This window comes from Mercenaria mercenaria, unplaced genomic scaffold (genome assembly GCF_021730395.1).
Source record: "Mercenaria mercenaria strain notata unplaced genomic scaffold, MADL_Memer_1 contig_761, whole genome shotgun sequence".
In the NCBI taxonomy this organism is placed as follows: Eukaryota; Metazoa; Mollusca; class Bivalvia; order Venerida; family Veneridae; genus Mercenaria; species Mercenaria mercenaria.
In genome coordinates, this window is record NW_026463661.1 from 55,580 (window position 1) to 70,603 (window position 15,024).

The 15,024-nt window shown below is 35.0% G+C and overlaps 1 protein-coding gene across 1 annotated transcript; it reads left to right on the forward strand.

The window, feature by feature from the left end:
* The first annotated feature begins 1,078 nt into the window (after nucleotides 1-1,078).
* LOC128554804 (interaptin-like) lies at nucleotides 1,079-12,269 on the forward strand. The gene is made up of 7 exons (XM_053536118.1): nucleotides 1,079-2,114; nucleotides 2,694-4,284; nucleotides 4,708-4,906; nucleotides 5,600-5,680; nucleotides 6,540-6,629; nucleotides 6,997-7,101; nucleotides 8,628-12,269. Exons 2-7 carry the CDS (start codon nucleotides 2,732-2,734, stop codon nucleotides 8,835-8,837), a joined length of 2,238 nt encoding a protein of 745 aa, XP_053392093.1. The 5' UTR covers nucleotides 1,079-2,114; nucleotides 2,694-2,731; the 3' UTR covers nucleotides 8,838-12,269.
* Nucleotides 12,270-15,024: the final 2,755 nt, after the last annotated feature.

Sequence of the window (15,024 nt, forward strand, 5' to 3'; positions counted from 1 at the left end):
TTGCCAGTTTTGTTAAAATCAAATCATAAACGAAGTTGCTATTGTGCAGACAAGGAAAAAGGCTAATTTTGTCCCTTTGTTCAAAGAGCCATAACTCAGAAACTTATTACGAAATCTAGTCGGTTCAAGAAAGGAACATAGATGTTATGGTGACAAAGGTTTTATGCAACTTTCATTAAAATCAAATCGTAAACAAAGCTGCTATTGTGCAGACAAGGTCCAAACAAGTTATTTTGGCCCTTTCAGGAGCCATAACTCTGGAACCAATTATGAGATCTTAGCGGTTCAAGAAAAGAACCAATATCTTATAGTGACGCAAGTTTTCTGCAAGTTTGATTAAATTCAAATCATAAATGAAGCTGATTTTGTGCAGACAAGGTCAAAATAGCTCATTTTGGCCTTTTCAGGGGCCATAAGCTCTGGAACCCATTATTGAATCTGGCCAGTTCAAGAAAGGAACCAAGACCTTATGATGATACAAGTTGTGTGCAAATTTGGTTAAATTCAAATCATAACTGAAGCTGCTATTGTGCACAAAAGGTCAAAATGGCAAATTCTGGTCCTTTCAGGGGCCATAACTCTAGAACCCATGAAGAAATCTGGCCGGTTCAAAAAAGGAACCAAGACCCTATGGTGATACAAGTTGTATGCAAGTTTCATAAAAAGCAAATCATAAATGAAGCTGCTATTGTGCAGACATGGTCGAAATAGCTAGTATTAGCTCTTCAGTTTTTATAACTCTGGACCCCATAATGGAGTCTGGCCAGTTCAAGAAAAGAACTAAGATCTTATGATGATACAAGTTGTGTGCAAGTTTTGTTAAAATAAAATCATAAATGAAACCACTATCGTGCAGACAAGAAATTGTTGACGCACAAAAATAGGAAATTCTGGTCCTTTAAGGGGCAATAACTCTAGAACCTATGATGGGATCTGGCCACTTTCCGAAATGAACTGAGATATCATGCTACAAGTTTTGTACAAGTTTAATCAAAATTGCTTGCAAAATGTGGTCTCTATCTTGTTCACAAGAAATTGTGGACGGACGTACGATGGACGAAGGGTGATTACAAAAGCTCACCCTGTCACATAGTGACATGAGCTTAAAATATTCGTCCGAGGTATTTTTGGACGGCTGCTAATTTTAAAAAACAAATAAATAAATAAAAAAAACGATTATGAACCTATTGTTCTGCGACACACCGGATGTTTGGTATTCAGGACTTCGCTTCGCTTTCCTGTTTGATGGTGTCTCACTTGACATGTATAAGACTCCATGATAGGCAGTTCTTAAAGAACTGCTTTGACACCTGTTTTTCGGCCTGGTGTTTCGGGCCCTAAATGGTATTTGTCTTGTGGTTCTGCTTCCTTCATAGTCATTGAGTATACTAGTATTTGGTTCCTTACTAGGTTTTCATTTATATATTATTACATGAGTTACCACACATATGTTAGTGATTCATCTGACAATGATGACATTTATTTACAGTCATGTAACCAAATAATATAGTGGCGATAAAGAGTGTTGGTATGCGCACCACTAACCGGTGTAGTCCCCAAAAATTGTGTTTATCCGGCGGTTCCTCACTGTGTTCCTTAATGTGGTTGTACTGTTGTATGCTTTACTTTGTATATTTTTATGCTTGTATGTATATCGTTAACACAAACTTACGCTGTTGTAAGACTACGTTTTGTTAGCAAACAGCATGGATCCTCACCAGACTGCGCTGGTGCGCAGGCTTGCCTGGATCCATGCTGGCCGCAAAAGCACTATGTTGTTTTTCTCATGGTGCGGCTCAGTTACACAATGCATAAACTTGGCTAGAAGTATTTACATTAAATGTTTTAGGATACTTAACATGTACTTAATATGTACATGTCATTAGCCATTGAATATATTTATGGAGTTTTCAATGCTTTGTAAAGAGGTTTTATAAAAAAAACTAACATACCATTGAGTTATCTTATTGGCAATATACTGATCGTAAAGGTTTAATAAATCTTATAAGGATGATATGTTAATCGGAAAAGGAAGTAAATTAGATAGTTCACTATAATTTCATTTTAAAAGAAGCAAAGATTAGAACGATTTAAGCAAGGATAAACTCTCTAATGTAAGTACTTTCGACGACAAACTTTGTGAATAAAGTTTACATATGTCTCATTACCTACATGTGTATCGCTAGTCTACTTTCAGCATTGTACTGGTTCTTTTATCATGGTGAACTTGCATTTTAAGCACTATTTTATTATATTAGCGTATGAATTTACGCATTCATTTGTAAATTATCGGAAGAGAGTCAACGTACACACTAGGGTGTAAGTTGAGCATTTCAAGCACAAGCAAAAACTGTTTGCCATGCAAGATTAATGCATGTACCTAACTTGTAGCTAGTTTATTGTTTCGTTTAAAATCGAAAGTAGCCATGTTTCATTTGGAAAGTCTATAAGTCGCCAGTCGTTTTCGATAAAGCCAAGATTTAATCAAACAGTGTATGAATCAAAGTTAAACACAGAGAAACAGTGACTGATTACGTCCGTTCTTTCAGTAGATTGTTCTGTTAACATATATAAGTTGTCTCTATGTTTTATGTGTATATCATATAAAAGGTTGTAGTAAATTTAACGAAGTTCTAACTTGATTTAAACCGTCCAAGTATAAGTCGAAATGAAAACTTTATATTTCAAAGCAGTACAGGGCACCTTACAAAACCGAATCACCAGCTGAACAATGGCGTATTCTATGTTAGTAGGACCATTAAAAAGAGCAAACGATTCACTGAGCAGAAGCTTGGGACTATTTGACACTAGCAGAGGCTTTCATTATAGAGAAAGAAACTACTCTAATCCAGGTCAACGTGAATTTCAACGACTCCAAATTGAGTGCCATCAGCTTAAACAACACATGGTGCGACAGTCACAAATTTATGCTGATCGTGTAAATTGTTTAGAAGAAGTAAGTAATGAAGTCATCAGGTTACAACAATATCAAATTTACCGTTTGTCGAAAAAAATAGAGCGTCGTGATCTGGAAATAGATGAATTGTTAGAAATGTTACAAAATGAGGAATGGAAACAGCTAAACATATGTGACAAAAATGTACTGGCAGTAAATAATGTTATGGTTGAAACTGATGAACAAATATGTGATTTAAGAAATCAGCTGCAAACAGCATTAAACGATAACCACGAGAAAGAGGTTAAAATGAAGGACAGCACAGCTTTACTTAAGACGAAAATTGCCCAACTTGAGACAGAGGTTGGACTCAAGGACCTAAAAACTAAAAATCTAGAGAAATTACTTGAAAGTACAAAGACAGAAATAGATAGTAAAAATGAAGAGCTGGCTAAACAGGATAAACAATTAGCTGAACAAAAACATCAACTGCAGCAGATGTTTAGCAAGCTACATGCAACAGAGGATACCACAATGGGCGTAACTATCACATCCCTTGAGACGAAAAAAAAGTACATTGAAGAAGAAATAGAAAAAGATCAAGATAAGCTGTTGGCCAATGAAAAGACTGAAATAATTCAAATGAACAGGCGGCTTCAAGGAACATTTGCTAGTAATGGATCTGACGCTGACGGAACTATTGCTTTGTTAAAAAAGAAAATCGAGCATCTTGAAGAAGAGGCTGGTGATCATGAGTTACAGATTAAAAAACTAGAGGAATTGTTAGCGTCAGAAAGGTTGGCCATAAGTGACAAATATGAAGTAGTAAGACAAGAAATGAAAGAAAAAGACGACCACTTACAGGAAATGAGAGTCGAACTCCAACAGACCTTTAAACTGATGCATGAAAAAGAATCTGAATTAGATGGAATTATTACTTCATTACGGAAAGATGTCACGAATCTTGAAAAAGAGGTTACGCAACGTGATCTAAAAGTCAAAGATCTAGAGGTAAAAAGGAGTAAAGATATGCACAAAAGTGACAAAAATGAACAATTAACTAACAAATTGTTGAAAGAAAAGGATGATCTGTTATCTGCCCAGAGAAATCAACTGCTACATATTACAAAAACGTTTGAAGGAAAAGAAGCTGAAATGAATGAAACCATCACTTCACTCAAAAAGAAAATTCAAAATCTTGAGGCTGAATCCGCCAACGGCCGTGAAGTAGAATTAAAAGGAATGACGAAGACATTGGGTCATAAGAATATTGAAAGCGTTAACAGAAAACAACAGGAGAAAGAGATGCTAGTACTGAAGGTCAAATTGCAAAATACTTTGACAAAATTGAAAGACACAGAGACTGAGCTTGATGAAACTAGAACTAGGTAAATGACTTTAAGCTTGAAGAATGCCTTATTCAACAATAATCAGTTGCGATCACTAGACTAGGCTTTACTAATGCATATTAAGTATGTGCGTTAAAGGCTTGGTTCACACATGCATGAACACCAGAAAAAAATAATTCAGTCCTTAATGTTTCACATAAACATGTTCCGGCACATATTTAATATTACTGCTTTCAGTTACGACATTGACGCAACGCCGAAATACACGCCGAATACAAAAATGAATCACACGGGGTTCATCGATGTGTGAACGCTGTATCAACGAATCAAACTGCTTGATTTAATCGATATTGAATTATAAATATTCATTTATATATACACACTTTCATGTAATATATCTCTTTTTTAGAAAAAGAATAGTTTGCACGTTAAAGATAAAGTAAGTCTATATTTACTTTTAAGACTTAGTAAAGCTATGGGAGACAGGTTGACGGATAACAACCCAAATATAGCCGACCTCAGCGACAGAAATCGCCCGACAAAACTCGCTGAAAGATATGCTGAGTTGTATGATAACCAGTGGACAGACGCATTTGACATTCTTGTCACCTACTTTCACAGAGAGGGAAATGCAGTAGAAGCTCTGCTAAAGATTCTGCAGGTCATTATCATGCACGCCAAAGAAGGCAGAACTGATTAGTATTTAAGATAATTGGTCCACTGCATTTTCTTGAAAGACCACTTTTGACTAAAGCTATTTATAAACACGGCCAGATTTGTTTACCGAAAATGTGAAGGATATTTTAAAGAAAGTTGGTATACCTTTACAAAATGAGATAAAAGTTACTCACATAGTTGTCATAAAGATAAGCAGCATAGCAGCAAAATTTATTGAAAACTAGTAGGCTCGAACCAACTTTACACGTACTCTAGTCAACTCATACTCAACTGAATTGGTCAACTCACACTAGGAAAGTTGTCAATTCGTTACCATACAGGTCAAATATTACATCTTTTATCTTCATGTTTTTAATAATAGTGTTCAGTGGTATTCAATGATTACACAAAAGTAAGTATGGGTTAACTAATCTGTATACGACTTGGTCGAATTTGTTTCTGGACACGGTCTAACTCTTGAAGATGTATGTATTATTATTTTAAACAGTAAACCGGCCATACTGCATCTCGAAGAAAAGTTAATGTTCTCTTTTAAAGCATTTAAATATATTAGATTCGAGGCTATAACATATTAATATAACCGTTTTAGATAGAGCGTTTTCTGGACATAGAAGATGTGATTTTAAAAGTTATTATAAGGAATTTTCATAACTCATAGTATTATGTATTTCTCTAGGATGTTATGCGTTTCTGCCAAATGAAGGGACAAAAACAAATGGAGAGTTTAGAGCATGTGCTGGAATTTTCAGACAAGCATGTATAAACATTATTATCTTAAGCTTATTTATAATCAAAATCATCGTTAAAGTATGAGTTTCGAATGGAGACTCTTACTATAAAAATAAAATCAGTGTCAAAGTCTTTGGAGGCATAGAATACAACTAAGCAACATAATAGCAGATCTGGGTTGATTGAGTCTGTTCATGAGAGGTAATGAAATGTGCAATATCCTTCACGCCCCCTAGAACCGGCTACAGCGAAATTCTATTATTGTAAAAATAAATATACTCCGTGATCTCAGAGGAAAGAAAAATGAAACAGTCCAAGTACGGGGAGACATTTTAGACAGTCGCCCCACGACTCTTAAAGACTGCTGTTGTGATAGTTATTTGAATGTGAAAAGATCCCTTGGAAGCATAGAACGCAACCAGGTAACATGATTGCAGCCCTGTTCGATTGAGTCTGTTCATGAAAGGCAATGAATTTTGCAACATTCCTCACACCCCTAGCACTGGCTTTAGCAGAATTAGATTATAGTAAAAATGAATGTACTCATTGATCCCGAAGGACCAGAAAAAATAACAACTATACCACGCAGTTTAGTCAGTAAGATAAAGACGTGAATGTTCAGCACAGACAGATTAACATAGAGCGAAGAATATAAAACAAATAGAGACAACAAATACATAAATTAAATATACATAATATTTAGCGCTTTAATGCAAAAGATTATTTGTTGCATTATTAAATACGTTAACAAGTGTTTTAAATAATCATCATCTAGACAATTTTGAATTACATTCTGCCAAACTTATCCCTTAGATATATGAAGCAAAATCTGTGATAAATTCTTACATTTCTTTGGCGATTCTATGACAGTAGGTTTAATTTTTCAGGACCGCAGAGACTTATCAGCAGATATGCGCAATATCTTAAAGGTTGGCCGCAAAGCAATGGCATCTGTTGCTGTAGGAAACTTATTTCAAGTAAGCATGTAATGTTTACAGACAGAGAACATTCAAGCATACATTACATTACATTACATTACATTAATTAAAGCTTTAGTGTATCTTAAAACAAACCGTAATGTTAAATGTAATCAAGAGATGTATATGCAATTCACTGGAGAGCTTAGTATCTATCGTATGTCTTATCTTTGAATGCATTATAATATGATAAATCAGTGTCAATATTTCGTATTCGTATTTCTAAATACTGTTTAGCATGACATATCAGATATAGACACCTAATGTAGTCAATTAGAAGGCCGTTTCAGCAACAGGAAAAAGACACGTGTATATTCATCTATCACTATGTTCCTGATGTCTAACTAAAGAGCTCTTAATTTTTCAGATGTACGTGTCACATCTGAAAGGTTCAACTGATAAAGCATCAAGGATAGCTTTAAACGTTAGCTCATTTACACAAGAATGTCTTGAAATCTGCTGGCTTATGACGGTTTGTATTTCAGACATAAAATATAGCAGAACCATGTTTAAATATGTCTAAACAATACAAATAGGTTACACGCATACAAAATGATTTCAAGAGGGCGTAGCTCGAGTTAATTATTAGATGCGTTTTATAACCATTTCTCTGTATTTAAATACCAGTGTAGAAAAATGGCATGCTATATTTTATTTCGATTTAATATGTCTTTTATAAAAATAGATACTAGAAAAGCACTATTTCATGATGCATGTATGGCCAAAGATATAGTAGGTCGGAGTGGCGTGAACACATAACCGTGCTTTAATAGTATTGAAATAGTGGAGGTTACATGTCCCGCGGAATAGCTTTGAGTACGCAGACGTCTAGCGAGTTATTTTGAGAGCATGATAATCAATACAATGCGGGGCATTTGACCGTTCTGTTATTTAAGAAATGAAATATTTTAGAAGTTCATGCGAAATGAACGACATAACAGGATCGGCAAATCCATGAATTGCGCTTGCGATTAATGTTTAATTCAAGTAACGTTTTCCCTGACTGTACAATGTGGTCGTCGTCAAAACTGCGGCCCATTATCGCTAAGCAGTATTGACGTAACTTTTGCGCCTTTCTATTAGCTGTTCATACCAAATGAATGTCATAATTTTCAAAAGTAAAAAAGTAGGGCGAATCTTAATATATCATTTTGCTTGTTAAATACAAAATACTAGATCAAATCTTAAATGCGGTAACACTCGTTCTTGTATCCTTTATGGCACCAAATAATTTTGATGTAACGTCAATATTTCAGTGTCAGTTTAATGAATATGTGCCTTCTCATTCCATATTAGAGGTTTAAATTACATGCCAAGAAGTTCTGCAGATGTTTCTTTTTTCTTTTGTTGGATTTAACGTCGCACCGACACATGATAAGTCATATGGCGACTTTCCAGCTTTAATGGTGGAGGAAGACCCCAGGTGCCCTTCCGTGCATTATTTCATCAAGAGCGGGCACCTGGGTAGAACCACCGACCTTCCTTAAGCCAGCTGGATGGCTTCCTCATATGAAGAATTGAACGCCAAGAGTGATGCTCGAACCCACATCGATGAGGGGCAAGTGATTTGAAGCCAGCGACCTTAACCACTCGGTCACGGAAGCCCCTCTGCATATGTAATTTGAGATAACTGCATATGTTATATATACCTTGCGAATCAAGCATTCAGTAAATAGACATAAGCCTCTAATCCCACTCAATATGGCATCAAGTTATGAAATTTTATTTCTGTAAGCAAATCAGATACGTAACGTTGCGTTTTTCTGTAGCAATCTTAAGCAAGTTTTGTATAATTAGCAATCAAACCTCTTTTCTTTTGTTAGTGTGCAGACACATACATGTATGTTTTATATAATCACAACTGTTCACCGACAACTTCTTGATTACTCGTATATCCAAAGAAAAGTTAACTTATATTTCATTCTCGTCCAGTGCTGGCTTAAAAACAGAAATGTCCACTTGTCTAATTATCCATATAATTATTTCAATTTAATGCAGATCCAGGATCCATCTGTTGTATTTGCTCCGTTACTTAGACGAGGTACACGATTTAACACTGACCTGTTCAAGCCATACACAAGTAGTGGTACACACGTCGACTACGTGGTCTGGCCTGCTCTACTTTTGCACGAAGGAGGGCCGGTTTTGGCAAAAGGCGTGGCTCAAGGGTACAACAAAAAAGAAAACAAAAGCCATAACAACAAGTAATACAACGACAACAGTTGATAGAGAAGATAGATGTAGAGTTCCGTATAGAACTGCTAAATGCCAGTCGCACACCTTGTCTGTTGATAAGTGTTAGGCCTACTCCTAAAGTGACTCATTCATGTTTTCAAGTTTTCTCAAAAAAATTTAGCTCGACTATACGAAGTATAAGGATAGCTATCCTACTCGCCACGGCGTCGGCGTCGGCGTCTTTCCGCGTCATCACCTTGGTTAAAGTTTTCGTGCACTTTCTCTTTTTTCAACTTATCTCTGTAATTACTTGATGGATTTGATTCAAACTTGAAATACTTATTTCTCATCATCATCCACATCATCTGACATAAGAACCAGAACTCTGGCACCAATATTTCATGAATTATCCCCCCTTTTCACTTAGATTTTCAGGTTAAAGTTTTGATGCACTTTCACTCTATTTTTGTTATTACTGAATGGATTTGATTCAAACTTAAAATAATTGTTCAACATCATCACCACATCATATGACACAAGGTGCATAACTCTGGCACCATTTTTGCATGAATTATTCCCCCTTTTTACTTAGAGTTTCAGGTTAAAGTTTTGGTGCACTTTCACTCTACCTCTTTTATTACTGAATGGATTTGATTCAAACTTAAAATAGTTGTTTAGCATCATCACCCACATCATATGACACAAGATGCATAACTCTGGCAAATTTTTCATGAATTATTCCCCTTTTTACTTAGAATTTCAGGTTAAAGTTTTATGCACTTTCACTCTATCTCTGTTATAACTGAATGGATCTGATTCAAACTTAAACAATCGTTCAACATCATTACCCTTATCATATGACACAAGGTGCATAACTCTGGGACCAATTTTTCATGAATTATTTCCCCTTTTTAATTAGAAATTTAGGTTAAAGTTTTGATGCACTTTCACTCTGTCTCTGTTATTACTGAATGGATTTGATTCAAACTTAAAATAGTTGTTCAACATCATCACCCACACTATATGACACAAGCTGCATAACTCTGGCACCAATATTTAATGAATTATGCCCAGTTTCACTATCCAGCATCGAAATAGTCGAGCGCGCTGTCTCCTGTGACAGCTCTTGTTAGAACTTGTGATTTGTAAATGTCGCTCTTTATATAAATCGTTTGAAATATGTTCCTTACCCAGGAAAAGTGCAACAGGATAAATTGGAATTCTATAAAGCTAACATTTAAAGTTTGTGCGAACTGTATTTTTCAGATTTACTCTGATTTGTCCATAATATCTTTCGCGAAATGTTGATTGACGACTTTGCGCTGACATGCATTTGCCCACACCGTCTGTATTATGATACGAGCTTGCAAATATCTTGCAAAAACTGTAAATAGTATTACGGCGTGTATCATATAGTTAATAAGTAACACTTTATTAGCAATCATTTTGAAAGTTTACTACATAACACTCTCTAAAATCATTTATTTTCTTTACTGCTTTCTTTAATGTGACCCACAAAGGGAACAAAAAGATATTATTATAATTAGTTTATACAGATATACTTTATGTCGATTCTGAAGCAAGTTCTAACACTTATATCAACCACTCTCGACAGTTCATTCCTGATGGAATCCGACGCCATGAGGGTATGAGAAAATAGAAGCCAATCTTTCTTAATGCTGTGCGCCAAACAAAGGAGCTGCTGCTACCAATTTTCACCTCTTTGGTATCACGCGGCCGTGGATCAAACTCACAACCTCCCGCTCTCGGACGCTTTACCAGTAGGCTATTGAGGCGGTTAATGATAATTACAATCAGAATTGAAAAACATCATTCATTAAGATTCATGTATACTTCGCATGCATTAGTTCTGAGTCACAATTACTTTCAAAGAAGAAACCAGGACATAACAAAGCATATAAACTTCACTATGTGATGAAAGAGAGTGCTGTAGTTACATACTCTTCACATGCTTAAATGTAATACCTCATATTTACAGGTCAAAGTGGCACTTGATTCAATAAATGAATGTTTATGTTGTAATTCCTCTGACCAGGACAATGATACCTCTTCCGAAATCCACATAATTATTATAGGGATACATTTGGAAGCTAACTTGTCGACCAACTCCCTCAAATGTAGTTTCAATCCCCCGTACGTCTTATGGTAGTCACACATTAGGTTATAACATTGCTAATGGTTTATCCCGAAGTAGGTAATAGACCTTTTCGGCGTAAATGTATATTTATGCGATTGTTAACACGTATTATGTACTTTGGTCAAAAGTAAGGGGTTTTCTCAAACATATTTTAGATAATATACTACTATGCCAAGTATCATAGTCATGACACACCCGAGTTTTTTTTGTTTTGTTTTTTTTTTTTGTTTTTTGTTGTTTTTTTTTTTTTTTTTTTTGTTTTGTTTTTTTTTTTTGTTCGGTTTAACGTCTCACCGTGCATTATTTCATTAAGGGCGGGAACCTTGGTAGAACCACCGACCATCTGTAAGCCAGCTGGGTGGTTTTTACACATGAAGAATTCAACGCCCCGAGTGAGGCTCTAATCCACATCGATGAGGGGCAAGTGATTTAAGTCAGCGGCCTTAACCACTCGACCACGGAGGCCCTACACCTGAGTTTGACGACCCGAAAAATGTTCTTGAATAGTGAAAGATTCTAAACCTATAATATATTTTGTCACAACCATATTTCTAGATGACTTATCAATATCTATATGTATATTAAATAACTATGGCCATTAGAAGATTAGGGGCGGAGTTGCAGAAAAGTAAATGAATACTTAAGTGTATTCCGGTTCCAACATTAAACTTATATATACTAGGCTGGTCTCAGATATAGAGAAAATTAACTTCATGACATATATTCTAAACTCTTATAAGACGTTTTGCTCGCTTTGCACTCAGCAGATATTGTAGTATATGTCTTCCAGCCAAGGTTAGACTGCATTAAAATGTAATAATCTGGCCTCAATTACAGTATGCCCTAGGAGCTTAAACACAACAAAACAAACAAATAACTACAACTATTCTATTCTGTTCCATATCCTACACAAGGAAGTCAGTATTGTTGTATTTTGCTTTAATTTAAGCAAGGATTTTCTAGAAACTGCAATCACATGTGTTACTTCTCGTGCAATAATTATGTTGACTATTAAAACTGTACACATGTATTGGCATGTCAAACTTTTATCTTTATGCCATTAATAAAGTATTTTGTCTTTATTATGCACAACATCTTCTTTTACTGTTCTCATTCAATTCAAACACAATTTAATATGAATCTTTAATATCAGGTAGGCATGCCGCCTTTCTCTTAACAACGAATAATGAAAGCAATTTTCGGTTACTATGCACTCAAATGTATTAAATTAACAACAATGCCACGTAAGTATTTGAAGTTGATTCTTTAGAAATAAGGAAATCGGACTAATAAAAAATAGTTCTTTTTATCTATTTTTTATGCAATTATCTCCCTAACCTAGGAAGATATTTCTAAGTTGAAGAGAAGCAACTCCTGCGAGCAGTTTAAATTTTCTTAAAAAGACTGCCCCAGTCAGAACAAGAAAACTCATATTTGAAAAGTTATTACTTCGCACTGGTAACAGGAAGAGTTTGGTATATTGGGTTAAAATGGTGGTTCTACCAGGTGCCTGCTCGTGATGAATCACAAAAGCAATTAACACAAAACCCTTTTGCACAACTAAGTATCAATATTGATCATTGCTGAAAGTTTGAATAAATTATATGAAATAATGAATGAGGAATTCAGGCCACGAACATTTCTCTATATATATCATATAGAGTGCAAGCTATATTGCAAAAACGGCGTTCCATAAAAGCGATAAGCCATTCGCATATCGGTAACAAACCAGTCCCCATGTGCTACACTACTTGTTGCATTCTAATATACCTGTGGCTTTCAGGCCGTATGAAATAATTGTGTCGGTACGACGTCTTGAGAAAACCCCTCGAAATTGATCGAAATACATATACATATACATATACATATACTTTTACATAGTCGTGTACATTTCCATTTACGCCGAAAAGGTCTAATAGTTATTGTTCGAGAAATAGGTCTTCATTGTGTTTATAGACCTGTGAGGGATTTGTGAACCGAGCGAACGTAGCGAGAAAACTGACTTACCTACATGCTTCTTTGTTTTACATAGTCCAGATTGGTTTCGGATTTGAAGAACGTTTGTAACGTGTATTTATAGGTTATTAGCTTTGTATCGGGAAATATGCACGAGTTCTTCAGCGGAAATATTGCGCGACTTTAGGAGCACAATATTCTTTCGCTGAAGAACGAGTGCATATTTCCCGATCCAAAGATAATAACCTTTTTATTACATACACATCTACACGTATAAATATAATGTAAATATCATAAATTTATTCAATAGCCTGAAAAGAATTGACAATACTGAACTAAATACAAAAAAAATAGTGCAACAACACACACTGAATTACGTCACGCACCCGATATGAAATTCAGGCATCAGTGTATGGAAAAATATTGACGTTTCCGGTACCAGTGTAACTTAACGGGCAAAATGAGTATGTAATAAGTATGATTACAAACAATTGGAAGAAGGAACAAGACAATATATGCTATAATTCATCGGATACTATTTAACTATTACTATTTAACAAAAGGCCCAACTTGCTACGCTCCTGTATATTTGTCAACAACTAGGACATGACATTTTGATTTCCATGAAAAATCCGTGCACATTTAGGAAATATTCGGAAGATTATAGTCTCTTTTTTCAATGTGTGTCTAGTCAATTAGTCAGAAATTGACGCGAATATTTTTATAAGTTTTTTATGCCTGCAACATGGACATATAAAAAATCGCACTGTCCGTGCGTCCCTCCGTGTGTGCGTCAGGTAAATTCTTGTCCGAGATGTATGTCTTCAATCCATAAAGGGATTTTGAAATAACTTGGCATTAATGTTCACAATAATGAGACGAGGTATCATGCCCAAGACCCAGGCCCCTTAGGTAAAGGTCACACTTAGAGCTCAAAGATTAACATGGTCTGTTTCGTGTCCGGTCCATAACTCTGCCATCCATGAAGGGATTTTGAAACAACATGGCATAAATGTTTATCATAATGAGACAATGTGTCATGCGCAAGACCCAGATCCCTCTGATCATGATCTGCACTGTTCACTATTCAGTCAGTTCATTGTCAGTGAACACCCCTTCAAATAATAAATGACACTTCCCAAATTGTATGATAGGCCAGTCCATTATAGAAATTTAGCAGGCGAAAGGTTAAACGCATAAGATGTCAACTCTTAATTTAATATGAATTTACGACCTTCAGCAAAATAAGAACATTTTTCAGAAAACAAGAAATGTACTTTGACCAGTTACCCTCCAATTAGCACTACCTAAAAACTGCCTTTAAATATGTTTAATCTGCCAATCTTATTTCAGACACGTTTTGGAATGTATCACGATCATTTAACTGGGCTATTATTTGAAATTATATTCCATGTTGATTTTACAGAAAATCGTCACAATTTAAAATAGCAGATTAATGATTAACCTAGGGGAAATTTGTGTTGTTTGTATTTTTTCTTTTCTTTGCTTTTTTTTTTTTTTTTTTTTTTTTGCAATTATATCATTGTCATTCTTTTTCATTGTAAAAAAATAACCTCCTAGACAGACGAGTTGGCCCGTATTACCTTTCAGACAAATATCAAGACCTTTTAAGAATTGTATGTTAAAACTTTATTTTAAAAAAAATCACTAAACATTGTCATATTTGAAAACGTATTTAAATCCAAATCAAAATACATTTATTTGGATTACAAACTTAAAAGTTTGATTTATAAATCACTTAAATACATAATGTAACATTATATAATACAGTGTAAACTTGTGGAATATATTTATACTACATAAGTATATTCTAACATTACTTTGTAGCTATTGAAGATAATTTTGGTAATCACCATTAATTGTCAAATCGATATAAGTTTTCCGATAAAACGGGTTGCCGGGACTGGGTACGAGATTTATTCATTCATGCGTTGAGAAAACCTATATAAACTTGAGAAACAGTGCCCCACATAACATGAACTGGCGATTTGAAACTCTATATGTTCCAGTGCATTCGTATTAATAATGTAGACTCGTTTCTTTATGAATAATGTAAAGACTTTATTTGTTCGGTGCACGAAGATC

What these genes read in the sequence shown, in the direction of transcription:
- LOC128554804 (XM_053536118.1), top strand. Translation starts at nt 2,732, where the DNA reads ATGGCGTATTCTATGTTAGTAGGACCATTAAAAAGAGCAAACGATTCA. An exon ending in CTTGATGAAACTAGAACTAG is followed by an intron (nt 4,285 to 4,707) that starts GTAAATGACTTT and finishes TTTACTTTTAAG; the next exon opens with ACTTAGTAAAGCTATGGGAG. An exon ending in CTGTAGGAAACTTATTTCAA is followed by an intron (nt 6,630 to 6,996) that starts GTAAGCATGTAA and finishes TTAATTTTTCAG; the next exon opens with ATGTACGTGTCACATCTGAA.